We start from the raw sequence: 16,384 nt of genomic DNA on the forward strand, positions 1-16,384 counted from the left end.
TAGATTTGAGTGGTTGTCTAAACAGCAAAGCTGAAGCGAATTTTGAGAGAGTAAACAACATGGACTGTGGATCCGCTTACAACCCAAAACTGGTCAGTGAAGAAATATGTTGGGGCTGCAGATGCTACCAGAGCTGGGAGGCCATGCTCACGCAGACACAGTTGCTTTACTGATACTCCAAGACCAAAAGGAGATAAGTCTATCAATTCCCGCACATGTGTATCCCCACTGGAGAGCCCTTGCAAAATGTCCATGGGCTTGGTTTTTGCACAGAGGTGAAGGATTTGGTCCTTAGTTGTTTAATGTAAATTCTGATAGTAAAATTGTTTTCCCACCAAATTATTTTGCCTTAAAAAAATTAAACTGAAAATGTTTTTGTCTGAAGCAGTATTTTAGTTCATAGGTAACAGGAACACTATGAATTTACAGTATGTCATCTAAGTATTAACATTACTAGTTACTAACATCCAGGATTTCCTTTGATATACATCATAGTGCTGTACTTTATATCTTTATTCACCCTGGAAGAGCTAGAGAACTGCTTTATGGGTAAATTGATTTTCAGAGAGCCACACAGTTATCAGAGTGATGTCCTCACATTGCACTTCAATACTTGTTTTGCAATATTGTGTCAATATGACACTGTCATCAGAATGCATTGTTGTCATACTTGTGGTATTGTGCTGTTATTATCTGTGGCTCTCTGTGTTTTATCTCTTTCTACCCTTCCAGCCGCTTCCTTGCCGAGAGTCTTTCTATTGACCAGTTTAGAAAATTTGAAAGTGACTGTACCTTTTTTTGTTTTTCTTTGACCCCTACCGCCACTTTTCTCAGCCTTCTTTCCTTGCTTGTCTGCCCTCGCTTTCTTTCCTAGAGATAATTTTCTGTCTCTCTGCATCTTCCCCCTTCCTTGTTGCTTATTCCTGCCCTCACCTCCCCCACACCACTGACTCCTAGATCCCACTTCTAGCTCTAAATCTTTCCATCTTTTTCTGCTCTCTGTTCCCTTTTCACTGTCTTCTCTTCTCTCCATCCATGGTCCTTTCCCTTGTTCTGTCTGTTCAGTCATCCTAGTCCTAGTCCTGTTCCCTTCTCATATTCTGTTCTCCTTTCCAAAGTTTTCTGTCTCTCTATTGCCTTCTGCCCTGGGAACTCCTATATCTCCTCTTCTTTCCATTCATTTCTTTCCTTTACTCTTCTAGTCCCATCAGCCCATTCTCAGTCCCAAGCCATGTACCTTACCAGGCCAACAATCCATCTTCTCCTCCACCTAAGTTTCTCCTCTTCCCTTTGTTCCTTAAACTTCTTTGCAATATATTATATTTTCCTGTCCCCTAGTGAAATTTCTTCATTTTATCAGTATCTATTATTAAAAGTGTCTTTGCTGAATACTGCTCTTTTTTCAATGAGCTCTAAATACTACATGGTATTTATTCCATGGCGCCGTTTGAGTTTGGTAATCTCCTTACCAATATGTATCTTGTTACAAGAGAACTTTCTCAGAAACAACATTTTTGATTTGCATCCAGTAGCTGTTTTAGTTCATTTCATCCTGACATAGTTCAAAACATTAGTCATTGATTTAAGCCGATAGTACAGCTTCATCAGCATTTTCTATTCATCATTACATTATCTCAAGTTAATTGTTTACAAGCATGACAGAGTTTAATCCTATTACTTCAGACTCTTTTTTTATACTTAACAGCACATCTTTTAGAGAAGCCTCATAGAAAGAAAGGTTTATGGTTTAATTTGTCTTAAATAGAAAGACTGTGCAGTACTTAGCCTTTGTAAAGACTTGAAACAATTTCATGATGTGATTTCAGTCTGTGAATAAAATGTAAAGTCTAATTAAAGCTATTTAAGATGACAACTTTCTTCAGGGAATCAAAGAAATAATGCTAAGGTCTGCATTACCAGACCCATTATGTAGGACTTGTATCTCTTAACCTGTGTACACAGAGAATATTGCTGCTTGTTCAACTCTCATTTTATTTCATGAAAACAATCCAATAGTAAGTCAGTAGCTACAAGCAACAATGAGTCCTGTGGCACCTTAAAGACTAACAGATGTATTGGAGCATAAGCTTTCGTGGGTGAATATTCACCCACAAAAGCTTGTGCTCCAATACATCTGTTAGTCATTGTTGCTTTTTACTGCTGCTTTTATTGTTGCTGCTACCGCTCTGATCAGTAGCCACAAAGAAACTGTTTTTATGCCTATTATCTTCTGTGTATCTCAATTGTGTTATTGGAGTATTTTTGTTTCACTGGTTTTTACGCTCTGTGTTTGTAAAATCTGCCTACTTTATTCTCCTGAGAAGCCAAGGTCTTTTGTGCTCAACTGTTCATCTAATGTTGCCACCACAGAGCTAGATCCGCATGCTAAGGAAGGAACTTGCAGACTTTGGTGACTTTCCCGTAGAGAGAAGGGCTACTAGAAAGGGGTATATGAGAATTGTTCTGCACCACCTGGAAACTCATTCTTCAACTGAGCTCTTGGACAGGAACTGGGACCCCATCACTGGTACAACTTCTACAAGGACAATGATGCTGAAGAAATCAGGCCAGATTCTATGCCCAGTTACACTGGCATAAACCAGGAATAACACTGATGTGTTCCTCCAGCTTCAGAGAGGTGTAACTAAGTACAGAATTTAGCCCATTGTCTCTTTCCTGACCCACATGTTTACAGAAAGCAGGCATTCAAAAACTACTGATCTCAGACTGTTACACCCAAATTTAAGTAATGGTGGCAGTTGTCTCTGTGCTTGTGGGTAAGATGCCTTTAAGCTCTGGCAACTAACAAAGGTTTGCAGGATTTCTCCACAGTACAATCAAACTGGCTGGCATTTGATTGTTTTTATGCTATTAGATATGACACAGAGTTGTCCAGTTTTCTCAGTTCGGAATGTGGTTATGGTCAGAGAAGTGACTATAAAATGACATGTTACTGTACATGTATCTCCCCCTGCAATGAGCATTTCACTTTTGCTCAGTTTACAAGTTATTACTATTTATTATTTATGTAGCACAAACATTGCACTAGACACTTGCCGGAGAATAATATGAGAAGGCCCATGCCCTGAAGGGATTTGTGGGTGTGTTGTGTGAGGTGGCTGAGCAAGGGTATAGTGTATGCCTTATGTAAGGATGGGGGTTGACTGAGAGAGTGAGTGAAATGAGTTTTTTGGAGCTCATTTTGAATGTAATTGGTGTGTGTCTGAGAAAAGATGACTGGGAGACTAAGTCAGAGTAGTTGTAGGTGTGTCTAGGAGAGACTATGAGTCATAGCGTGGTGATGGCATGTGTGGAGGTAACAAGGGAGAGTGGGAGTGGTGTTCATTGTGGTTGGCGGGGGAATAAGTGAATTGAATAGCGTGAAACCTACGAATCTCCACAATCTGAGCAGGGAAAACCAATCCTGCTTATTGTTGGCTTCTCTGCACTCCCCTTCCTTGAAACACATCACTGCACACAGCCTTCTTCACAGACAGGAGTGCAGATGCATTAATTTAGTACTACTTGAAGCAGGATTCACTTTGAGAATTCGAGTAAAGATAACTGCTCACATATCATCTGCTTTGGGAGAGGGAAATGTTGCAGAGAAAGGGTTTACCCATTCATGTCCAAGGGAGCACCCCCCTTACAAATTCCATGGAGTCCAGTCTCCATGAGGAAGTGTAGCACAGAGCCCTTTTCACCAGTAAATGGGGATGCAGGTGAAAGTGCCGGCTCTGTGGTATGTTCCACCTTCTCTTGGCCCTGCAAAAGCCCCTCTGCAAATACTCTTACAGGTTAACTCTGCTTCTCTCTTGATTTCTTTCCAGGGGTGAGTGGGGATCTAATCTGGGAATATCCCTTGTTCAGACAATTTTAAATATTAAAATTTCAGCCATTCTGGAACATTTTTTTTTAATTTTTTTTTGTTTTGGTTCTTTAGCAGTACAGTTAGCATTGGATTCAAGGAGTGTTATTGCAATGTTTGATGTAAAGTTTACCGTATTCTCTCTTACTGATAATCTTCAGGGTGAGTTGTGTACTGTTGTCTCCAGAGGCCAACCATCCCAGAAGATCACTTTACAAATATAGTGGTTTTTTAATTTATAACAACATATGCTTGATAGTGTGATACAAGACATCATAATATAATTCTAATTTATTCAGAAAATGTTTCTTACCGGTCTGATTCAGTTTCTTCATTAATAATACCCAGTAGGTATAGATTTCTCATGTTGGCCTCATGCTTCTTCTCATCTGCTTTGTGAAGATTTTTTTTTTATTATCTTGATAAAGGAAGAAAATGTGACATTGTCCCCAGCAGATGTATTTTCTAAATCATTAATTCAGATGTCCACATTCAAGGAAACGCGAAAATGTGTCTAATCAAGTCAGAGAGAGTCTTTTGAACCACAAGTCCATCCTTTGTAAATGGAATTGATGATTTTCAGGCATACACACATCATAACTTTACTAGGGAAAAATAATCAGGAGTCACATGATGTGACCTTCAAGACACATGACTTTTTAAAATGTCTGTGATGAAGTAAGTGTGAGCATCAAGAAAATGACCCATTATCCTGAAAATAACCAAGAGCAATCAATAAAAAAATTACTGAGGACAAAGGAAAGAGAAGAGAATCATCATTGTGAAAGAAAAGCTGCTAGCCAAAAGGTACAAACACAATAAAAAAGTTGGTGGGGACAGGGAAATAAACCACATGTGAATCTTGCATCTATACTTAGGGTGGACACCATCAGGACAGTAAGAAGTTAGGGGAGAAATCTTTTTCCTTTCCTCCCTACATTCCCACACAGTTTATTGTGCCTTTTAGTGTTATGGTGAGCACTGTAAAATAAATATCTGAGGGATCATTCTATGCCTGTTCTGACACCATCTGAGGAATTTCAGTGCATGGTAAAGCTAGTCAGGAAAACTGTCTTATTTTGTTTAGAAAATTTCAAATAAAATGATTGTTTTCCCATTTTTAATTTTTTTTTCAGGTTTTCATAGCAAAACTAAATACCAAACAGCTTTTAACACTAAAAACTATTCAGTTTTCATCAAAAACCGGAAAAAAAAATTGATGAAAGCAGAAATTTTCTCAGGAAAATTTTTGTTTTGGTAGGGCATAGTCTAGTCTAGTCTAGTCTAAGGCATAGTCAGTAGGCTTTCCTGTGATCTAGATCTGGGAATGCTGCTTGTTCTCTCGTCAGCTCTGAAGTTAGAGGTCTTTTCCTGTCCTGAAATATTTGGTCAGCACTTTCCTCCTACGTGTGTGCATGCACATAAACACACACACACAGATATATATATAGATATAAAGCCAAATTTAGTTGCAGTTAAACTAAATGCTATTTACACAGATTAAAAAAAAATCTATATTGCTTCCTTGAGCCTCCAAGGCTAGTTTTACTGGCCAAACTAAGACTATCCTAACATGTAATCCATAGTTTTATAGTCTTTTCCAGATTATATTGGATTTTAATTAGTCTCTTTATAAGGGGTCAGTAACCTTATTGCTAATTGGGTGCTGAAATGAAAAAATAGGTGCATTAAAAAAATCTCTATAAGTAGCAAAAGGAAAGATATGATAATGAGATTATTCCACTGTACACTCAGATTTCCCATTTATTTCAGTATAGTCTGTCTAATTTACCTAACTGCTTCTTAGGATAGTTGTAGAGGGACAGGGACACACATGTGCCTGTTAGTGGGTGTGATATGAATTTTGGAAAGAGATAGGCTCAGTTATAAATGAAGTTATAAATAAGAAGATTTAGATTTGATGACTCTGATCCTGAAGTATAGATTGGAAGATTCTTCATAAATAGATACTTTGTAAAGTGCTTTGAGATGTAGTGATGGCAAAGCTCTATATAAGAGCTAGTTGTTGTTGGAAGAGGTGAAGTGGTGGCAGGAAGAGGGGGGTTGGGGGGCCTTGAGGGAAGGGGTGGACTGGAGGGCAAGGCAGGGGGTTGGGGAAGAAGTGGAGTGGGGGCGGGGCCTGAGGCAGAAGCGGGAGTTTGAGCACCCCTTGCAGATTAGAAAGTTAGTGCCACTGATAGCTGTGTATCTAGTAGTTTGGCATAGAATTATAGAATCGTAGGACTAGAAGGGACGTTAGAGGTCTTCTAATGTAGTCCTCTGACTCCAGGCAGGATTAAGTATTATCTAGCATAATTATAAAAGCATGAACCGGTAATTCCTGCCAAAAGAAAATTGACTCAGAAGACTCAGCTCTATTTTCATGCTATTCTATTTGGATGCACAATTTGATATGTTCCAGCCAAAATTTCCAAAAATACAGTAGTTTCCCACACAAAAATGAAAAAAAAAATTGAGAAAAAGCAGCTGCTCCAAATCCCAGTCTCTCTAAGATCTCAAAGTCATCAATTAGAAAACAGTAATGACACCAGCTCTCTCTCACCAATAGAAATTGGTCCAATAAAAATATTACCTCACCCATATTGTCTCTCTGGTAATGACATTGTAAGTATGGTATGAATATGCTGTGTCCCTAAACAGTCTTCAGAAGAGCACACAGTCCCAGAGTTAAATCCTGATATGACATTTTTGGAGTTAATGGGAGCCTTTGACTTCAGCGGGTGCAGAATTGAACCCTGAGTTTAGCAGGCCAATGCTCAAACCACTGAGCTATCCCTCCCTTGCCTCCTCCCCCTGATCCTGTCATTGCACAACATTAAACAGTTGTAAACAGGGTTCGGAGTTTGGTACACAGAGATGTCAGCCATCTTAGTTCTATGGTAAACACACATTAAAAATTCTTTAATCTTTTCTTTAAAAAAAGGAAAAAAAGCCAAAGTGTTTGAAAAGTAAAGTATTGAGTAAGGCTTTTAGTTTAACAGCACTCCTTGTTCTCTTTCCCTTTAGGTGGAGAGAGAGTTTTCTCCTCCCCCTAACAGTTTTTTAACTGGTATTAAAGATAGTAATAACTTTTGAGAAAAAGAGCTAGTTTAGATATGCTGGAGCTGCTGTTGTTAAAGTCTGATCCCAGTTTGTAGAAGACAAATACACACACAAGAAAGGAGAGAGAAGAACAGCAAAGGTAGAAAATGCAGCTTCTCCCTCTGGTGTAGATTCTCACTTGCAATCTTACTGCAGAAATATGCAGGCACAGCATGCGCATGGTCTTATCAACCACTGCAAGACATAGCAAACTGTTACCAACATTGGGCTACGTAAGGCATTGCTTTTAGCTGCCTCTTTGGTCACAGTCTTACAGCACTGTTGCGAAGTATATAGCCTTGGCTAGCTAAGCCAGTCTCTTATTAAACAGAAAGGCAAAAAAGAGAGATATAGGAAAGAGAAGAAATAAGGTGGGGAATGAAAAGGACACACAAATGGGGTGGGGGGTGACAGCAGGAATCAAAGTCTCATGTTCCCAGCTGGGGTTCAGGATTTAATCAAAGCCGGTAGTGGTGGCAGATGTCATCTGGGTCCCTCTCTCTGGCCCCGTCTGGTCAGGACTTCTTTCAGGACCAGTATGACAAAGGGCCAACAGTGTCACAGTGGATCCTAGGAGATGGAGGATGTGTCAGCCGCAGTGGTGAAGCTCACTCCTTCTGGTCCACCTGTCTCCCCATCCAAAGTAGTTGATAGCGTGTTTTTCTCCCCTAAGTATTTTCTTTTAAGAACCCCCATAAGAGAGCAATGGGTGAAATAGCCCATCCTTTCATTATTTTGTCCAACAATTCTGGGTCATTGATTTCCGGTCCCACACATCTCTTGTTTATCGGCGTGGTCTTTATACGCCCCTTGAATTATATCAGGTAGGCCTTTTTGTTCGGACTAATTCAGTCTTTCTGATTCCATTTTGCATCTTTTTATTTATTAAAAATAATAAATTTATTTATTGTTATAAATTTATTATTCTAGGTTATTGTGGTATTTTATGACCTTTCACTCCCTTCTTACAGTTGGGCTCACAATTAAGTTAAAATGGAGGCCGAATTGTCACAATACGTCTGAGACTTCCTCTGTACTATTTCAGTTTTTTTCTCTGCTCAAAGAGCTATGCTAACCCCTGTATATCCTGTTGGAGCCCATTGGACCCTCATGCCTGCATGACTTGACAGTAATATCTCTCAATCTCAATAAAGAGTTTTAGTACCTACGCCTAGGGTGACTCAACAGAACAGGACTGCAGGGTCTTAGACCTTCCACCTTGTTACATATGTATTTAATTTTTATTCAGGTTTGTGAAGGTGTTTACGTCATACACATATGTTATAGTAGGTTCCATGATTTTTTTGCACTTGGTTTCCTCATTCTTTTTCCTAAAAGAAGGCCAATACTTATCTACTGCAATCCAATTATGGGGAGAAGTACAAACAGTAATCATAGTAGTCTGAAACTATCGGCGCCTTTCCCATATTTAAAAATGTAAAGAATGAAAACATAGGAGCCTATAATTTTCCTTTGGGTGAAGAAATCTTGTCCTTCCCCCAGAAAGGATACACACGATCTGAAATGCAACAGAACCACCTCTGTACCACTTGCAAAAAATGGAGCAGCACTCCACAGTTAGTCTTTTCCTGACAACGTGCAAGGGAGTTACTGGGCAGTGCAGCCTAGCCACTGAATCAATAAACTGCATGTGGTTACTGGCCAAAATGCCTATATAGGTCATGAAGCATAGCGGGCCACATTGGTGTGGTTATTGTAGTGCATTCTGCCCATACAAGTCCCCGAAGTCATGCAAAGGCAATTTGTCCATTTGAGCTTTGTGCAGCTAATGCTGATTTCCTCCTAAAGTTAGATAGTTTATTTTGTACAGTGGTTTTGCTTACCTTTTCTCTCTTTTGCAAATTAAATGTTGTAGGAAAACAATATCAAGTGATAGGTTGCATTGGAGAGAGGAAAGGAAATGTGGGGACAAGAGACAGCTGGAGTTTGAGAGCCCATTTGTCTCTTTTGACACATTTTATTGACTGATTGATCACCACTTTAGCAGAAAGATACCAAAACTGTCTGGAATAGATACTAGCATATATTATAACTGGCTCCTGCAATCTAAGCAAAAAAGAGGTTCTCGAACTTAAGTTTGATGCCAAGGCAAGAATCTGCCCCATCTAAACACTTCTTCCATGCCAATTGACATCACAATGCTGTTATATTGTTTGTTTATCAAGTTTCAGATATGCTTATTAAAACATATGGAGAAACCTTTGCTCACCTTTGTAACAGAATGTCTCAGGAATAGTGTCTGATGTGATCTGACTTCTCAAATGTATTCATTCTTCCTGCTTTGCAGGCATACCTGGAAGTGACTATGTCAATGCCAACTACATAGATGGTTACAGAAAGCAGAATGCTTACATAGCAACACAAGGGGCTCTCCCAGAAACCTTTGGAGATTTCTGGAGAATGATGTGGGAGCAACGGGGTGCAACTGTAGTCATGATGACAAAACTGGAGGAAAGGTCCAGGGTAAGAAAGAATTTTATTGCTTTTGTAGACCGATTTAAAAAAATTAAAATTTATATCTGCTTTATCATTTACATAAGTTTTTCATTCAAATTTGCCTCTGAGTTTTTCCCCAATCCTCTCTGTATCTGAAATATTTGAGAGTGGTAGCTAATAATAGTGTCTTTATTATTAAATGTGGAGCTTTACAGCCATGCCACTTTTTTCTTAGTCTGTTTTCTAGTGACTAGGAAACTTGACATCCCATCATCTTTAATGTTTCTCCAGCCATTTCAACTAAGTCCGAACTAAGCTGCAATGATGTTTTGATGTAACTTACTATTTTCTAATAGAACCATTTTCACTTAAAATTATAATTGAATTTTGTTATTATTGTTAGTAATGGGGGCCAAAATATGTTAGGCATTGTTCAAACGCATAGGAAGACGTAATCTGTTTGTAATACTGAGCTGCTGAATATTTTGTGTTCCCACACAAATTGAGCAAATATCAGCTAACATATTATTTGGCAAATTTTTATTCGGATTAAAAAACCTGTAAGCTGTATTAATGATTCCCAGATAGAACAATGTCAATTTGGCATGTGATAACTAGAAGTCTACCTTTCTACCAAGAACCAAATAGGGATCAGTGCCTGAATTGATGAAAATAAAAATGAATTCAAACTTCTGCCCAGTCAGAAAGTTGGCCCTACCTTAATGAGAAATGAACCATTTCTTCAACTTCAACTTCAAATCATTTGTTAAAATAGTGTACATTTTTGCACTTCTGTATTTTCTTGTTTCTTTTTTACCATTTTGAAACAGCATATTTGTGTCTGACTTCTAACCCAGTTTGTGCAGGTTTGGATAAGATTCAGATAAGAATCCAAACTTTGGCTGCTTATCTGAACAAAACATCTCAACTTCATGAGACTTATCCATCATTAGAAACAAGAGTAGGGGATTGGAAGTGTCACTTCCTGCACTAGAACAAAAATATGGCTGAATCATCTTTTCATAAGGAAGTTAAGATATGTGACCATCACTCGACACTTTTGGACATATTCTGTTGATTTCATTTTAGTTAAAATCAATGAGTACTCAGCTGTGGATAAAAATGTAAGAAGGGTGTTATATTTGCACATGGGACTGCTATAAGAAAAAATGTTTCTTGCTAATACATGCCAAAAACAGAAGACAAAATTATCTATGGCGTTTCAACTATGAGGCCTTCACCAGGAATAATCTGTAAAGGTCAAAGTATAATTAGGGAAGCTGGAGATGGAATGCAGGGTATGTATGTGATCAGAAAGGAAATAATGGAGTGGGTGGATATCAGAAAAAAACAGCATGACTGTAATGTTAAATTAAAAATAAGGATTTTTTAAACATTATGAAAAGAATGGAGGTTGTCCACTCAGGTCGAAATAAGCCACTGGGGTCAAAAAGTATTAAGAGTCAAGAAAAGTTCCAACTGGGGAAAAAGAGAAGGGGGGGGGAGATATGCTATCATACAAAAGTCTTTAAATCAGTAAAAAGTAGACTGTGCATCTGACCAGATCATAGTTTATATATAAGCAGTTTATGTATAAGTTCCATTTTTTAAATTAGAACATTTTTAGTTTATTGAGATGGTAGCAAAACAAAATCCACTGTAATACTTCATTCCTTTCTGTAATGACATTATCGTCTCTTCCCACATTGGATGTATACAGGGCTGTGCTGCTTATGTAACCTGAACTTTGTGACTGTAGTACTTTTGGTTTGGAAACGTATTGGTGTGCAGATTTGGCCTCTTCCCATTTCAAAACCTATTAAAAATAAAGGAATAGCGTCCAGTTCAGGCAAGATATAGCAGTTAAATTATAGACTCGGTGCCTGCATGTAAATTCAACTTCCATTAACATCACTGCCCACACATACCTGTTGGTAATAAGTACATTGCCGAAAATATTTTTCTCAGAATACTTTATTTTATCTTGATGCCCCAGGCATTACTTAGCCCAGGAACCGAAAGTTGTTTTGACATCAGCAAATGAAATTCTGCCCATTTCCTCACTAGTGCTTCTAATAATAAAGTTACTTCTAAATGGCATCAGTGCTACTCTGAAGTCTGATGATAATGAACAGTCCTTTGCAGAAGGTCTTTTTACTTAAATACTTCCCATGTATCTTAACACTGCAGGTCATTGCTCCATGTACAGAAACTTGTTTTGAAATAACCAGACAAAATTCTGCTCATTGTCTTCACTAATTGCTTATTGCAGTTTCAAGCTAACTCTCCTCTCTGCTGTCTGTACCCTGAAAAGAGCTGATCAGAATAATAATCACCTTTACATATGATTTGCATTCAGTGGCAACACATTTCTTGAGTGTAATCAGAGTCCAGACAGTCCCAGTCAGTTCACTGTCTCTGTGTTTCTTTCATTTATGATTTAACTCATTCTTAGTTCATAAGTGAAATGAGTTTCATGCAGTCAGCCCAGTCAATAATAGTCCATGTAACCAGATCTCAATACATAATTTAGCAGAATGGGCAATTTCGTTTAAGGTGGAGCTTACAATTGTGAAAATATGACACTTAGGTTACCTCTTCCGCTCCTAAGATAGCATCTTCAGATAATGTCATTAATAGTATTACTAGTGGGATAGAAGTGGGAATCCCTAGTCTAGGAAAGAATATGATTAGAAGATTACTTATTTTTTTCCACACCATCATTTCTTTATACAGCACAAGACCAAATGAAATTTCAAAAATGAGATATAAACACTATTAAACGCTAATGAAGATTAGGGCATCGTTCAGTTTTGTTTTTCTTGTTCTTTGTTCCCTTTTCTGTCCACTTCCGTGTCTTGACATCCCTGATCATTATCTCTTCTGCAAAGGAAGATCATTTCTCTCTGGGACTTCATCTCTTTTTCTATCTTCATGCCTTCATTTTGTTTACCTTCCTTTTTTCATTGCTCAGTGCTGGAGCTTGGCATCAGGCTTTTTAACCTGTGCTGCATGGATAAAGGGTTGTTTTTTTAAAATGGCATCTGCAGAAGCAAGCTAAGTTGGTTCATTAGCATGTGTTAGATGTCTGACTAACCTCAGCTTTGAGAACTTACATATTTAACAGCTGAGAATGTCAAATGAAGATGTTACAGTGAATTAGTTATTCATTTGTTTGGCTATTGGGAAGCTGCAGAATAAAGAAAGCTCTTTCATATATAACTCTTCACATATTGTTTTTGTTTTAAATGTCATCTCTGCAATCTCACCTGATCTAATCCGACCTCAGAGAGGAAATCAGTCCCATTACTCTGCTATCGCATACGTAATTTATATGAAAAAGGATTATACGCACTGCAATGCATGGAAAAATGTTGATAACATATTTATTACATGCATGAGTTTAATCTGAATGAAATAAAAGGAAACCATTAAGGGGTGAAAACTAGAGATTAGGAAAAGCAGTTAACTGTTACAATACAGGAACACGTGAAACAATTTAAAGCATTAATATTATGGTGTGAGAGTTTCTGGATTGATTCCTGCCCCCTCCAAAATTTACATTTTTAGTGCCAGATCCTTTTGGTTTGTTGCATTCTCAGGGGACCTCCATGCCGTAGCAGGTGGTCCCAAATTGTTTCCATTCTACGATCAACATATGCATTGATCTGAGATGCCAGGTGGGGACAGGGGACTTCAGTGTGGAACAAAAGGAAATGTTGTTACATCGAGGCAACATTTGTATTATCCACTAGGTCACCATATATTCCCCTCAAATATATTGTTTGGGATAGAACATTGTAGCACGTAACTCCATTGCAAGAGATCTTAAACTTCCCATTCCTTATTCTAATTCCTTGGTATAGACTCACTCCAGAATGTTCTGGGACAGACACAGTGTTCATTTGTACTTCCTCCTCACTGTATCACTGACAATATTTTCCTTGCTGGGGCATCACTAACATGGTGTTCACAGCCAGAATCTTGTGTCACAACCAACCCTCCCCCCCCACCCGTCAAATTAGAGCCAAATATAATATAAGGCTTGCAGCAACTGCTTCAGAAATATGAACCTCAATTTAAATTCTGGATTGATGAGGAACTACTTATTACTTAAACCGATGCTTCACACATTTCCTCACAGCTAATGACCAGCTGGAAGAGTCAAGTGCCTGTCACTTTGCTGAAGGCCCTTAAGTTGAACTTGCCAGTCATTAACTACCAGGAAATGGAGACTGTTGCAAGCTAGAATATATACAAATGCAAACAAAAAATAATTAATTTGCTATGTGGCAGTTGAACTACATGTTGCCATAGACACAGTGAGCTGTATGCAGAAATAGTCTTATCCTACGTGTCAAAAGACCAGTAGGAAAGCAAGATCATCTTTCCATTAATTTAATAATGAAACAATGAGACCCTCTGTACCAGTCCTATATTAGTGCAATAAGAACAACTGGGAATAATTAAGGACCACAGGCTTTGCTTCTATAATGGTTAAAGAGAATTAAGTACCTTTTTGTGTGTGTTTGCCATCTTTAGAGGATAATTACATATAGTTTCAGCAATGCAATAGCTGCGCACTGGGTTCATGCAGCCCAGAATCCCCTTTGGCACTTGGGGTTATACTACTCACCTTGGTATGTGCCATCCTCTTCATTGTGTTCTGAGTTCAACCATTAGCAACCTGCTCCTCCACAGCCACTTGTGGAGAAGCCAAGAGGGGTTCCATGCTCCTTGGAGAAGCTAGATGAACTTGATAATATACGTTCACTAGGCTGCTTTTGTTTGGTGAGTTTTGTGTGTGTTTTTTGAGAGTTCAGGACTATATGTCACCCAGTCAGAACACTCAGTTTGAAGTCCCAATGTTCTGAGAGGTTCATAATCCATCACACATGTTAAAAAAAATGGAGGTGCGGCAATGTATAGACAGCATATGCCCACACACTAGAGAAGTAAAAGGGATCAGGACATTCATTTACCTGCTGCTTGGAATTAGAATTTTGATTTTCTTTTTTTATAGGGAGAGGGGAGTATTGAATGGCATCAGGGAAGTTTTATAGCAGTTCTAGAAGTACAGAAAGCAATGCTGAAGAGTGTTTGGCTTTGCAACAAATTCAATAAGCAACATGGTTGCTCCTAAAGTCTGTTTAGTATGAATATCATTGATGCAAATGCATGCTGTGCCTCGTTACACACCATGGACATTCAGAATTTCAAGGCAGCTCTGGGTATAATCCCCAGATTCTTCTGCTCCAGAAACACATGTCTCTACCACATGAGGTGAATTTCCATTTGCTGATGGCAGAAAGGGGCCTGTGATATGCTGAGCAGTTCTGATTGCATCCAATAGAAAGCAGGTTGTACTGAAAACATATGCAGCCTAAGTGACAGTGATCCACATCTTCGCTAATATGGCTATGAAAGTAGAAGAGTCATCAATACTTTACTTTAACTGTTTTTTGCAAATAACATGTATAATTTGAACACTCTACCTTTCACTTAGTCCAAACAAAGTGTCAATGGTTAGCATACAAACATTGCTTTTGCACTATGCAGTATAGGCTGGGTGTATTCATTTTTGAAAAGTGATGAATGCTCAGTGTAAACAGAAGATCAGCCACAAAAATAATGTTTACTTACTTTGGAAACTAGAAGAATATGCATGTCTTTATCTGGTAAGCTAGCTATAAATTCTCAGCTTTCTGTTCTCCACAGCCATGCTGTCAGGAAAGGAAGGGTGTGGTAAGTGGCACTTCTTTCTTGCTGAATTATACTATCTTCTTACATGGGAAGAGATAAGCACTTGATTTGCTATTGCTTTTTGATTTAGGATGGCAAACCAATAACTTCTGGATCAATAAGGAACTATCCATATTACTTTGTTTTTAACTCTCTTAGAATGTTAAGATGTAAAAAGGATCAGAATTGATGGGAGTTAAATCTAGCCCCCCACCCCATTGCATTGCTGGCAAAACTGTTGCTAGACCATGCATACACCAGATTCACAAAAAGTAAATTAGAAATGTATAGGTTTTGTACTGCTTTTTGTTCACTATGATAAAATGCATCTGGTTATTCTTATAACACTGGAAGTGTTACATTCTGTTGTGGGACCATTTCATCCTGGCACATTTGTAAAACTCAACCATATGGCAATCCAGTAAGGGGGAGATTTTCAAAGGCACAATGGCAGTGAGCTGCTCAACTCCAACTGAAAGTATGTATAATTTGGGTGCCTGACTTCTTTAGGATTCTTTCAGAATCTCATCCTGAAATGGCATTAACTCAAACTGCATTCACCAAATCAAATATTTAAACATTAATTCCCTTTCTCATGCTCTGTTGTCAATAGAGGCACAGTGCAAATGTAAACAAGGGAACTCACCTAAAATCCATGTTGCACAATTATTTTGTCACCCACAAGAAGGCTATGCAAATCCCTGTTCTTCTATGTCTTATACATTTGGGATTGATAAACATACAAATAGAGTATGTAGTTGGAAAAAGTTATTCTAAGGTGGCTTTTCTTAGTTATTTTGGGTACACCTGTTTCTCTGATGAAGTAGTAGATTTTCCCTTTCCATTATGTGTCTGGCAAGTGGTCTCCTCCATCATGTAGCCTGGACCCAAAGGATGTGTCACCTCAGAGCTGTCCTCACATAATTCTCCCATTGTCCTGAAAAGAGATGACCTACATGTAAAATGAACTATTTTCACTTTGAGCATTTCACACTGCAGTAATAGAGACTTTTTTATTTGTTTTTAATGCACATAGTATGATTAGTTCCTGTTCTATGACAACACTGTTCCTTGTTACTGCTGTGTAGCAAGTTCTTGATAGGAATATCAAGGTTGAACTGGTTAGTAACTTGAATTTTTGCGCATCTAGCACATTCTGTTGGCAGAAAGCTGTGCTATTCATGAAAAGAAATATGTAGATAATTTAGTGTCTTC

The 16,384-nt window shown here is 38.3% G+C and overlaps 1 protein-coding gene across 45 annotated transcripts in view; it reads left to right on the plus strand.

The window, feature by feature from the left end:
- Window positions 1-16,384, plus strand: part of PTPRD (protein tyrosine phosphatase receptor type D) — a 1,732,597-nt gene that overhangs the window by 1,656,432 nt on the left and 59,781 nt on the right. For all 45 annotated transcript variants that reach the window (XM_050942985.1, XM_050942995.1, XM_050942996.1 and 42 more), the window contains one exon: window positions 9,279-9,454. In XM_050942985.1, the coding sequence (XP_050798942.1) occupies window positions 9,279-9,454 (176 nt within the window). The remainder of the gene's footprint in view (window positions 1-9,278; window positions 9,455-16,384) is intronic.

The sequence above is a fragment of the Gopherus flavomarginatus genome, chromosome 3 (assembly GCF_025201925.1).
Source record: "Gopherus flavomarginatus isolate rGopFla2 chromosome 3, rGopFla2.mat.asm, whole genome shotgun sequence".
Classification (NCBI taxonomy): domain Eukaryota; kingdom Metazoa; phylum Chordata; order Testudines; family Testudinidae; genus Gopherus; species Gopherus flavomarginatus.